The sequence below is a fragment of the Perna viridis genome, chromosome 5 (assembly GCF_037379345.1).
Source record: "Perna viridis isolate PV_CMFRI_1.1 ecotype Kerala chromosome 5, ASM3737934v1, whole genome shotgun sequence".
NCBI lineage: Eukaryota > Metazoa > Mollusca > Bivalvia > Mytilida > Mytilidae > Perna > Perna viridis.
Window position 1 is genome coordinate 42,817,630 of NC_142449.1, and position 14,009 is coordinate 42,831,638.

Genomic DNA, 14,009 nt, shown 5'->3' on the forward strand with positions numbered 1-14,009 from the left:
AAAACGCATTAACTTGTCAAATATTGTTCCCACATTGTAACTTGCATGTACCAAACACATTAAACCCATGACCAGGTAAAACTTTAAAATCAACACCCGTATTTGTTATTACAAAGATTTTTTGAAGGGCATTCATTACCAAAATGAAACTGACCATGAAAAAAAAAAACATTAGCAATTGAGACTGTAACCATGGAGAGGATAATCTGATCTGTAATGATATATAATTATCTACTCCAGAAAAAAACATGAAGATTCAACTGGAGTTATTTCCCTTTGATCAGCTGATTTCAGCCATGATTTAAATTCAAATGTTGATGGGTTTAATATTAATTCAAATGCTCAAGAAAAAACAATATTTGGTTTAACAAAAAGAATTTCCTCAATGTTAAAATTACAGTAAATCAAAAAATAAAAAAAAAGAAAAAGAAAAAAAAAACCTTAAGCAGAATATGCAAAAAAAAAAACCACCATAACAATACCAACCAAACCACCAATCAGTATGGACAATATTATTAAACAATTAGTTTAGTTTTTCTTAGTCATTCAGACAGTCTATCAGTCAGTCTACCTCAAATTTTGATACTAAAAATTTATATATTTTTTAATATTAACAGCATTTTCATTTAAAGAAAATATAAAAAACAAACATCCATGATTTTAAATTTTAAAAGCCTACATCTCCCAAACAATAAGAGCTTGGTTCAGGATTACATCTGGCTATCATTTACATACAATCTGAACTAATTAGCTTTAAACACTTGACTAATTTGTCCCCGCTATAAAAGGATGATTAACTTCTTTGGTTACTGATTAATCTAATTAGTAAAGCCCTTTAATTTTCGCTGGTTAGATAGACATCTACACAAAAACAATGATCGTGGATCAGGTCATCCCTCCTTGCCCGTCCATTTAAAATATACAACAATGGTTGATCTGTCACACTTCATATGTTTTGAAGCTATGATGGGACTTGAGCTTGTGACATGGTCGGAATTCTTTTGTTAAATGGCCATTAAAAAATTGTAAAGAGGTCTTTTTTGTTATGAGTGTTCTGACAAAGTTTGAATTATAAATAATTCATGTAACATATAATTAGCCAAAATGGGCCACCAAAAAACATCAGTAAAATACACAAGTTACTCTACCCACTGAAACATACTACAAAAGTTTCAAGTTTGTAGAAAAAATATGATGAAAAACTCTTTCTTTAGAAATGCATTGCACAGGATAACTACATTCCAAGACCAGTTTGTGGTAACAGCTTAAAATATCACTTTGTTTGTTATATAGATAAATTTTAATTCTCGAAGAAGAAATATATAACATTATAATCTTTTACTTGAAGTAATGTTGCTAATATCTTTATCAATTTAGAAGTCATACTGTTTAAAAGAAAAATCTCTCGAAATGTACCTTGTTGAAACAATTTCAATTCTAAATTGGCTAATGTTAAAACTACTTAGAGTGAACAAATGAATTTTTTCATCTTTTTCACAAAGATGTAAGCACAATAGGCAAAATTAATTCTTAACAGGTCTAAGAAAGTTTTGCTTCAATTTTTGAAATTTGCTCCAAGCAATTACAGCCCAAACTAAGGTTTCAAGGAATTAGTGATACATCTGACTCACTTAAACCCTGACACAGATAATTGAAAAAAAAGTTTCATAATTCACCAAAAGAGCTCCTTGACATCCCCCATCCTTCATCACTGCTTGTACCAAAATATATCAAAATGATTAATATATGTTTGTTGGAATCTGCAGCTGTTAAAAACTCAATACCATGGAAACTCGATACATTTAAAACATTAGGGGGCACTAATAATTAAAAGGAGAATAGCTGCCTTTCCTCCTTCCTGTTCTATTAAATTACTTATAATTTGATCAGGGAGGCTAATTTTGATCATGGATTTAAAAAGGCTTCTTATCACCTAAAGCTTAATAGAGCAATTACTTGATTTAATAAAAAAATAAGAAAAGATCCCCATTTAGAACCCCATAAGTTATTAGAGCACCTGCAAAGTTAGTAAAGAATTTTGTAACAATTTCTATATACAAAACACAGCAGAAGATTATTAAAATTAAGATATATTAGATGGGGCTTTCCACTTGGCACTGAAAACCTATCTATCTACTGCAGAAAATATGAGCTTAATGTGAATGTCTGCAACAGGGGGAACAAAACAGCTAAAAACAGTCTAACTCATTTGTTCCTGTCAGAGTCACCTGAGAATTTTGAAAGAAGGCATTTGTAATACTTTTTACAAAGGTTATATACATAGTCTCTCTTGCTACCATTTATTAAGAAGACATAGCTCATTCATTTATTTCAAACAGGAGTAGATGTGTTAATAGGAATTAAGGAGTATCTTCCTCTATCTATCTTCATTCAAAAACCATCAAAAACTTTTATATTTATCATCAACACGACAAATGCTTCCAAAACCATTAGGGGTTCCAGCAGGGACAAGTGCTAAAGGAAAGATTAAAAAATAATTACTAAGGGAGATAATTGAAGTTTTTTAAAAATCTGAACTGTCCCAAACTTCTCTCTTTTGAACCTTCATTAAATTCAGATGTTGTTTTACAAAGCAAACAATAAAGTGAAAATTGGCAAAATGGGAAATAAGCATATGGTACAAAAAAAGAAGAACCTGAACTGTAAAATCCAGATTCATTTTTAAGGCGGAAGAAAATCATCTGCAAAATACCAAAATATTTGAAGATCTTTAAAAAAAAATCCTCATATTAGAACTACCACTTACCTGATGAGGTTGATAAAATGGTACCATTGAATTCAAAGATGATATTAGCTTCTGGGCTGCTAATTGGCGGTTGGCATGGCAACACAATACTGTAGCCCAAAGTTCCATTCAAGTGAAGATCGACTCGGTTCTGGAATCTTTTTAATACTACAAGCATACAGAAAACAAGTAATGAAGCATGATATAGAAAATGGCTGTGTTGTATGAATATTTACTTTTTTAGGAAGAACAAAACTGAATGATACAAGTACATCTATTGCACCTTATTCTTACAGGGAAAACAGGATAACATTCATTTCCCTTGTTTTTAAATGTGCCAATGTAGAGCCGAAAGTATTAAAGTTTCCTTTCAAAGTTCTCTAAATCAGTTCTACTTGAAACAGCTATTTAATCCTTTAACTTTTAATTTGAGTTTATTGACCTATCAGCCAACCTCAGAAGTCACAAAAAAATCTTCAATCAGAGACAACCAGTAATACAAAGTACTCCTTAATTCACAATATCAATTTCAGACAATCTAATGAGTTTTAAATGAGAGGATAAAATTTGCAAATAATCACATTTTAAGTGTGTACTTTGTTGAAAATGTACAATAAATGAGTTTTATAAAGTACATGACACCCCAGGAAAGTGCATATTTTGTGATTTAAGAACGAAGTGTAGAATAAAGTGTGAACCAGGAGCAAATTACAATTTTTATCATATTCCTTAAATGGATGAGCCCAAGGCCTGACACTTAATTTCGTTTGTTTTAATATTTTAGATCATCATAATGAATAGCAATGTAAAAATAACTACTTAATTTTATCATAATAGTAACAGAAAATGTATAAGAACTGAAGGCAAACCTGTTTTAGAAAGTCTGGCAGGTCGACTTGTAACTTGGCCACTAGGTGTCTCTGCAATGCACTGATAAATGCCTTCATTTGTTTCTTGCTTTCGCTTATGTTTAAAACTAGCTATGTGTAAATTTGTTCCGTTAAAACTGAATCCCTTCAATCCCCCTTCTTTCACATAATCTCCATTAAATTTCCATCGCACAACCGCGCTAGGTGGCAAAACTTTACACGGCAACGTCACTGAAGCATGATGGGATATCACAGCAGATTCTGGTTCTTCAAGAAAGACAGGTATTGTATCTGAAAAAAAACATACAGGATCTGTCTTAATTTCTAAGTGAAAAGGGATTCCTAAAAATAACTACACAGGTATCCAATGAAAAAAGTTACTACTGACAGCAATTAAATATGGTCTATACAGTATTTATGATATTTTCAGTTTATTAATTTTTTTGTTCCAAGTTGCCAATTGATCCATTTTTTATATTAACACCAAAAAAAAAACAAGGATCAATTTTAGAATTAGAAAGAAAAACGTAAACTGAAGTAAGTTTTAGCTCTATAAGATAGAGGTACATGTACAATGCTTGATCATCTTACAATTTTTTATTTTTAAAATTGGTGAATACTTTTGATTACAACCAAGTTCAGAAACTATTCTAAAAACATAAAAAATGCTACTTGGTTTCTATTGCATTAATCAAAACTATTGAAATCTTAATACTGCATAAGTGGGAGTTTTCTCAATATCACAAGAAGTGTCTTAAGTGACACAATCAAAATTATAAATACACAAACTCTCATTGAAAAACATAAGAAACGCAATCAGAGTCAAAAAACATAAAAATCTGCTTCAAATTTATACTATAACAGTAAGGAGTTATCATTAGATTGTATCAATGATAATTTACTTCATTCTTCACCAATATCCATTTAGTTTTTATCTTGCTCAAACAAAAACAAATTGACGACTCAGAAAACAAACGTTGATGTGAAACATCATCAACCTGGTACAGAGGAGAAAATAATAGTTAAACAAGCATTGAATACTTGAAAAACTCTTTATGAATTCACATTTAGATATGAAAACATATTTTCTGTAAGAGCTGCAGTAAATGACTGAGATGAATGCACTCAGTAAATGAGCGAGTGATGGAGTCAGATTAGTTCCCATGTCATTACAGTAGCTTACTCCATCTGGTTAATGGGCAAGTCTTGCCAAGTACAAAGTATGAGATAAATTGCCGAAAACACTGCTCTCCAAAGCATTTCACAAACATATTAAGCTAATGTTCTATTGCTAATTCTTTCTCAAAAACATTTTTGTCATATCCCATGCCTATATCTGCATCTGCACTTGATCTAAAACCGATTTACTCTAATTTATCAAGTTTGCTGAAATTCAAATGGTTCTTATAACAGATGGGTTTCTATTGGTAATATGCATCAAAATCTCCTGTATCTTTTACTTATAACAAATGGGGCAATCCCTAATTAACAAAAACACACATTCATAAGGTTAAAAAATATCAACCACTCCCTTCAACTCATTAAATAATGTAATAAAATCTAGCACTAGTAAAAACAAGTTTTCATAAAGCTTTCCATGAGGTGCCATTGCTTTAATCAAGTAACAGTAATAAATTAAAAAATATGGTCTTGCAAATAGTTTCTATAGCATAAGGGCTAACAAGCTACTGTCAAAGTTTAAAAAAAAAGAAAAAAAAGGGTCATTTCTGGTTCAATTTTGATTTATTTTCCATCTTAATTCTTCCAAAAAATCTTTAGTCATAAAAGGCTAGCACATAACAAGTTCACTTTGACATCCATTATATTTTAAACACAGCACAACATTGACTTCCATAACAAGAGTCTGGTCAAAATTTCGCATAAGGTTCTTCATTTACACCATTGGCAAGGGTTATATCATCCTGTGATTGCGTTACAGTGTAATTTTTGACATTCTAACATTGAAATTTTCACAGTATCGGAATTAGAAGAAGTAATACAAAAGGTGCCTTAAGGAGGTAGACCTAGGGTAAGGGACACAAATTTTACAAGTCATTGGAACATTTGTATTCAGCATTTTACATCAATCTCTTGTAAGCATAAAGTAACTTGGATTGATTTCATTCTATTTCATATGAAAGCTAGATAGCCTTGGTGAAATTGAATATGATACAAATATATCACTGGTTTCAAGAGTTATATCCCTTACCCAATGTCTTCCTCCTGAAGAAAAGAGAACACCAAAAACACCGAAATTATTATATTAAAGAGTAGTTACCCTAACATTTTACAGAAAATATAGTAAACTTACAGGAAAATAGTGGGGCTAGTGTAAGCCTAAAATTCTGGTTTCCTACTTCACTCCAGCTTCCCTTTTTAATTCTCACCCCACCTTAAAGTCAACTTAACCTACCAGCACATATTTCCACAATGATGTAGGTATAATGTATTACACTATTACCTCACTTTAAGTGCCTCCATCTCAAATCACAGCCAAAATATTTCTTCAACTATAACCATAAAATATTCACATTATGGTTTTATGACGTTTATCTAAAGAGCAATGCTGTTTAACACAAGTGTGGTCTGGGTTAGAGTTTATAGTCTCTCCTCTTACCAAGAGTACAATAACTCGTCTGTATCAACACTCATAAAAAAAGCAATGAAATACCCCATAAACACCACCAAGATAGGACTACCCTATGCTGTCAATTTCAAGGTGAAGGTCAAATACATTTTGTTCACCCAATTTAGATTTTTATGGTCGACATCAAAATTAATATAATGATTTTCATCAGTCTACATAACAGTGAAGAAATAAAACCAGGAATATGATGTGTGATGTTTAAATGCAAAGGAAATAGATGCTGTAAGAATTATGTCAGAGTACTTCAGTATTTTGATATGATAGAATTTTATGAGGTTAGAAAAACATCAGCTGAATGGAATAACTCCACATTACAAAACCTTACTGTATAAAGTCTTCAACAAAATTTTCTATCAAAATACCATTTTATACTGTATGTTCTATAAGCACACTATTACTTGCTTATCTTGCTTTTCCTTCCCTTTTAAGCAAAGGATATGCATACTGGCACACTTATTATAAACTAATGTAAAATTATTCAGTTATGTTTAGGACAAACAGTATTGCAATATCCAACTTCCCTATATCCTTTCTGTAGCTTTCCCTGTACATCATCATCAATATCACTATATTCTAAATCCCTCCTGAAACAATTCTGTAGATCCAACACTTTCCTTATCCCACCCTGAATTCACCCTATAAATGTTCCCTACAGCCAACACTTTTTATACCCCTCCCTGTAGGTTCCAATCTAATATCCAACACTTTCCATATCCCACCTTGAGTTCACCCTATAAATGTTCCCTATAGCAAACATTTTCAATACCCCTCTCTGTAAGTTCTGGTCTTATATCCATCAATCTCTATATCCCTCCATGGGTGCAATCTGTACATCTGGACCAAACACTTCATAACCCTCCCAGTGAGCTCTCTATATCCAACACTCTCCTTACCCCTCTGAAGGAGCTCTCTCTCTCCATCCAACATTCTCCATAACCCACTTACAGAGTTCTCTCAGTATCCAACACTTTCAATTACCCTAACAGTGTGCTTTCTGCACTTCCGGCCCTATATCCAACAACCCATCACGTCACCCCAAAAGTCTTCCCTGTACTTCTGGTACCCTCTATTGATTTATGAGCATTGGTTTTAAATTACAGATCAAAGACACAGCTTTTTAAGATAAATGACGAAAATATAAAAATTAAAATGAATATGTTGTTTGGACTTTGGCTGTTTCCTAAAGGCTAATGTTCCTTCTTAGCATTAAATACACATTAACGAAGATCACCATCTAAATATTTCTAAAGGTGTCGATTGAGTGTTATGCAAATGTCCCCATAAGCCTTTGTAGAAAACTTTTGGCTGAATGCATCGGGAAATTTGACTTTTGAACATAAATCAAGAAATAATAGGGGATTTGAATTAAAGGAGGTGTTTTGAGAAATGTTTGTAAATGCTCTTTATACTAGGGTTTGTGTCCCAGCAGATGATTTTGTACTCTGTAATACTGATCGGTAATAGTCCAAAACTAGTCGAGGGCACACAGGTAGAAAATCTTATTCATGACTGATCCTCTGTTCAGAAAATTCTTGTTCACCTAGATGTTTTGTTTTATAGATATCAGTCCATGTATGACTATATCCTTAGTGAATCTGTACCAAGCATTATATGATAGATGTGGAATTAAAACCTCATTTAACACAATAAGTGGCTTGAATAAGCAAGTATTCAGCTTTATGGAGTATTTTGAAGTAGTCTTTCTCAATGAGACAATATCCTACTCAGAAGACTGGTGACAAATATGTATTGTCATCCAGAATAATAAGTAATAACTTTGGTACATGTGAGGGCAAGAAGAACATATATTTATTCCTCCAAAATTAAATATGTTGAAAACAGTTCATTTGAAATGAATTGCCCAAATTCTTCTCACTGTTAGACAGCCTAGCCTTGACAAAGAATGTACTTAGTTTATTTTTCTTCAATAAATCAGGGTCTGATATTAGCAGAGGCCCACTCACCAATGTCCCTTAAAATTTGGTGTGAGCTACTAGAATTTTTACTGTAATTGTAAAGAACTATACATTTTGGCTACCAAGCCAAATTTTTCAGTTAAAACCCTGCAAATAGTAAGCCAAATTTTCAGGTTAAAACCTTGTAAATAGTTAAAATGCAATTTTCTAGAAAACTTATTTTGAAGAAATAAAACCGATATGTCCTGCCACTTTTCAGGTCTTCACTCTGATGTTTGATACTACTTTATACAAGTGCTTCTAATGACCAAAAAGGAATATGGTAGAGAATTCAAGATTGTGCAGAAAAACAAAACTGCAACCACAATTAATTCCATGCATACTCATGAAAGTCTGATTGTAATCACAGATATTACACTCCTGCTTGATATTCAACAGACAATATAAGCTTAAAGGACAGAAAATGGGCCATTACTGTTAATAATTGTCACTGCTGTTTTCACTTGAAATTTTGGTTATCATGCATGACAGATCTACACAGCATCAACATACTTCTGACAGTTCCTACATGTGATTATGTTGTTATAGTGATGTTTTGAGCATTTAGCTACACCTTTCTATTCCAGCTGTCTTTGTATAGCACAGTGTTATGCTTATTATTCAATCAGAAAGTAATTGTAGAATGGTTATATGTAGTAAAAAGAAGCCAACATTTTATTCTTTTTAAGTAGCTGTCTTTGTAAGAATCATGCAAAATTTGAAAAATGTAATACACCCCATAAAAAGGCTATATATTTTTGTAATTAAATTGTTTTAAGGATCTATACTATGAAATGTGTACTTATTCATTCAAATCTGCCTGCTCTTAGGAGATAATCAACACTGAAAATCCAGTGGATTCTATTGTATTTGAGTGTCCTTTACAGAGTTGTCTCCCTTAATTTTGAATTCTACAGTGCATTCTATACAATTTTTATCTCCTATGAGCATGGGTTATACGAAAAACCAAATGTTAATTTCTGTTTACTAAAGCATTTTAAACAAAATGTCAAAAATAAAAATATGTAGGCTTTCCAATCATGAATCACATTTTGCATGATTCTTAGCTGGAGTGCTACTTCAGTAAAAACTAAAGCTCAATTTTCACATAGTTTCGAAGTTTGATAATTTCATTGGTAGACGTTATGAAAACAAACATATTGATGAAACCTTTTTCACTTAATTCTTAATGTCAACTTCAGCATCACCTTATTAGGATCATTTGTACTACTTCAATGACAACAGAATGTATATGGACAAAAATTGACACCGCTTCACATATTGAAAATTATGACCACAAATAAGAAGAAACATGTTTTGTGGTTTGTGTGGAGATTCCATGCAATAAAAGTCACACTTTTTCCAATAACAAAATTCAGTAATGTCACATTTTAATCACTTTACTTGGCATTTAGTTATTGTCAATTTCATCCAAGGTTTATTCAGGACAAAATATTAATCAATCATAAAATCATGATGCAGATTTTTAACTTTATCACTAAAGAGCTCCAAAAATGACAGCTACTTTGCAGTAAATCATGAATTTAATGTTACTGGTCAGTCAATAAATAAGCCAGAATTGTCACAGATAGTAAGAAATATATTATTTTTATTCATGCATTCTGTCACAAAAGGCAGGAAAAACAACAATAATTCACCTAAGGTTATGATAAATAGACACTAATTTTGAAAGAAGCAATTACAATACCTTTCCCATTCCAACATGTAAAAGACCAATTAGAGAAATTACCATAAGAAGAGGAAGACATTAGGAATAAATCTATCATGTATGATAGAAGATGGAAAGCTAAGAGTACAGTATCATGGTACTGCCATTATATGGCAAGAATATGGTATTGTAGTCCACAAGAACGTGACATTTTATAGATTTTCTGAATCAAATCCATACAACTCTTTCAGTGGGTTACACTTTAAAAATAAACATTTTTTTTTCTTAAAATACAGAAATGTGAACAAGATTTAAAACAGAAAGGATCATTTCACAAAATAATTCTATTTATACAACTATATAACCATCCCCCTTTTTATATTCACTGATGCAGAAAGACAAAGGTAAAGGAAAGTGTCATTACTATGATCTAGAATAAAATTCCCATAAATAAAAAACATATCTGATGTTTTTACCAAGCGGATCCATAGTGGGTTCAAAATACAATGAGAGGCCTACTAGAAAAAGTGGACTTCTTTAGGGGGTCACAAATCAATCTGGTACATAAGAACATATTCCATATGTGAATAATGAAAAGTGTAAATTTATGCTGACCTGTCTGGCAAAGTACATAGAATGCCTCAAAAATATAATTTTACATGACTTAAAAACCTTATTGAAACCTCTGCTACCAAACAAGAATATGTTATTTCCACTCCAATTTTTAAGTGATAGTTCTACTCAACATTTGTAAACACCATTCCCAACACTCCCCTAAAGGTGGTTCACTTAAAAACATAACATTCAATTTGGTTATCCCAAAAATGCCTTTCCTAAATTGGGTAAAAGATCATTGAAATCTATCCTGCATTACACACTTAAAAAACAACTCAATACCCTCATAATGATGAATGATAAAATCCATGTTTTTTTTAAATTTTTTTTTCAGAAAAGGATTTAAGTCTAAAAATTACCAAATAGTGAGTCAATTTTTATACTTTGCCTATAGGCTCTATTAAAAATGAGTGCAATGAATGCCAGTAATAGTCAGGTGAAACTAAACACCATCTGATAGCGTTAATATACAGCCAATATTATTTTCTATAAATCAAAAAGATTTCACAGCCAAATAGAAATTTTTACTTTAATGGTTTAACTGAAAACTGATCAAAGCTTTTTAGTAATTGTATATTTCACCATTGATTTATTCATGACTTGTTTGAGGTAACTTAAGGATGCAAAAATGTTGCTTTACACTGTACATTGTGTTTATTTTTTCAAGTTAAAGATGCATTGGAAAGATCTGATGAAATTGAGCTTTGAACCCCCCCCCCCAAAAAAAAAAAAAAAAAAAAAAAAAGTAGTGGTATGTGATAATATAAATACTTAGTTGGCCCTCATCACTGTGACAGAATTAAAAATCAGCCTTTCAACTTATTTCAGAACTGCCAACAATTTTTGGTTAACTTGCAGGTTTTGTCAAAATATGCATGTGGTCAAGATATATAGCTATATGATCCATCTCATTTACAACAGCCCATATGTCCATATGTTTGAGATCATATACACATGGCCACAATACCTTAATGGTCTGTAATATATATATTTCAGACTAATAATCAATTGAGTAGACCATAATTTGCACTTAACATGCCAGCTTATGATAAAAACAATTCCCAAGAACACAACTGGTCAACCTAACTCAAAATTCCCAATCCAATCCAAGCAGTCTGCACTCTTTTTCCCACAATTCCTAATCCAATCCAAGCAGTCTGCACTCTTTTTCCCACAATTCCTAATCCAATCCAAGCAGTCTGCACTCTTTCTCCCACAATCTGGGCACAAAAAGTTAAGCATCAACATTCAGCTTTGAAGTCATACAACTTTCATCCCTGATGGGTTGTTGTCTTTTTGACATACTCACCATATCTATTCTCTTTATAACTTCTAAATGACAACAGGAATTTCTCCCCCCCCTTTCTCTGAGATCTAACATGATTTTTAATTATTCCTTGTCATAACACTAACACTTACCATTAGACAAACCGTTGACGATTACGATGAGGATCCATAGAACGAGACCCTCCAATAGCATCCTTCTGATGCCCTCGCTCATCATATTTTGTCATAAAGACACACACAAGTCCAGAATCCACTCATTGAATCAGCTGATTACGTTCCACTGACTAAACCTGGAAAATAGAGAAAATTTCTTTGTAACTTACAATTCAATATATCAAAAACCTTTTTTTAAACTTTGCTTGAAAAAGGTGTTATTTTCATCTCCTCCTGACATACTATTATTTCTAATGATTTTTTTTTACCACTGAGCATTTATTCTGCAGGAGATTTTTCACCATTTCATATTTTCCTGCAACTTTCATGGGAGGAATAATTTCTCAGCCTATTCCTGATTTGAACTATTTTTGTACTCTCTAAGATAAAATTTCAATTCTAACGTGCTCCATGAAGCTCTATATTTTATCATCTTGGAGAATAAATTTAAAACACTCATTACTGAAAAAGAACTTAAACATACATGTACATGTATATATGGTGCAAGAGAAGGTAAAACCCTTATAGAAAATGATAGAGATGTAATAACTGCTGGTTTGTAGAATGTGCCCTACTTCAATCCGCATTCACAATTTTAACAGAAGGCAGCAACTTTTAATAACAAAACACTGACCTCAAGACTATTGACATTAGACCCATCATGTTATATTACATAACATGGCATATTGTAGTTTCAAAATGAAAAAGGTGTTTAAAGCCCATTAAACTACTTTCTATGGGTAAAAAATCTCACTAACATTCCACATGCATAGATAATGTTGCAATAAAATCAGCAACATAAGTGTGGATGTATACTGGTAGCAAACTCATAAATCTACATATGTTAGTCAATCTCAAAAGATTTTACAACCTTTTTCAAACAGAACTTGATAGCAGTCTACTCCAGTTATACACAGCCCCATCCACTTGGCAAAGATTTTTTTTATATTATGTAAATTATTTGTCTATAGTATAAGATGGTAACACAGCAATATAGTGATATGATTTCCAGTTTTAATCAAATTAGAAAGGGTGGGGGGGAAAGGGTAATAGTAATGAAGAAAAAAAAGGTACCATTACCACTGAACATATATGAACTTTAGGTTTTAATAGGTCTAATTGTGGGTCTATCCACCACCTGCATTTATCATGATAGTGTTCTTTTCCTTTTGTGACATATACAACAAAAAGAAAGACATATATGAGAAAATGTAAATAAAACCATTTCTATAAGCAAAAGATCTCTTAACCAAGCAATAGAAATACATCTCAGAACAAAAAAACATATCTTTGCATATGTATCATAAAGTAGCGATTAAAATATTTCCAAACAATTGATCAGAAAGATGTCGAACATATTCACATGTCAATTTGAATCGTTTTCCAAGAAATGACTGTACTCTCAAGAAAATGTGATTAACTAACTTGACCCAAATAGATTCAGCATTTTCCAATGCTTTTACCATAAAAAACAAATTTGGTTGATTCCCATTTCATTACATCTTTCCTGTAACACATGTCAAAATTTATAGCCAATATGCCAAGTTTCATTGAAATCCGTTGCTATCCAAGTGTCCCAATATTGTAAATAATTTAGTCCACAAATGGGGCCAATCAACTATCTAAAAGTGTGAAATACTGGGTGACCCATTTAATCAATACCAAAACCAAAACAAACATACCTCCAAAAGAGGAAACTTCCCAGTAAAATAAAAAAAATCATTTACTCCCTGCTGGCACAAAAAGAGGTTAAACCCTTAATATGGCTTCCCGCTGTTTACTGGATAATACAGGGATTAATGTAGTTATATACCCTGATCTAATCTGGCCAAGCTGATTGGTCATCTTCTTGATTATCATTGACCACTTTATCAATTTGAAGATGGGCCAACTTAAACAGGTGAATAATTTTATCGGGAGATGAATGTGTACTATCTATCAACGGAGCTTGCCGGGGAACTCGAGCTGATATCCATTCCTGTCAAACAAACTATCGCTACAGGGTGCAAAGCATAGCACAGTATAATGATAGAATACTATTGTGCAAACAAATCAGCTGATTATCTAG

General features: G+C 32.1%; 1 protein-coding gene across 5 annotated transcripts in view; it reads right to left on the reverse strand.

Annotated features, from left to right (window-relative positions):
- LOC148617804 (brother of CDO-like) overlaps positions 1-14,009 on the reverse strand; it is an 82,963-nt gene that overhangs the window by 20,366 nt on the left and 48,588 nt on the right. For 4 of the 5 annotated variants that reach the window (XM_088585374.1, XM_088585372.1, XM_088585373.1 and 1 more), the window contains 3 exons: positions 11,921-12,078; positions 3,616-3,906; positions 2,768-2,914 (listed from right to left, as the gene is read on the reverse strand). In XM_088585374.1, coding sequence (XP_088441500.1) covers positions 2,768-2,914; positions 3,616-3,906; positions 11,921-12,005 — 523 coding nt within the window. In that variant the 5' untranslated portion in view covers positions 12,006-12,078. Of the gene's footprint in view, positions 1-2,767; positions 2,915-3,615; positions 3,907-11,920; positions 12,079-13,623; positions 13,761-14,009 lie in introns of those variants that run through there. The other variant, XM_088585375.1, reaches the window with a different exon arrangement.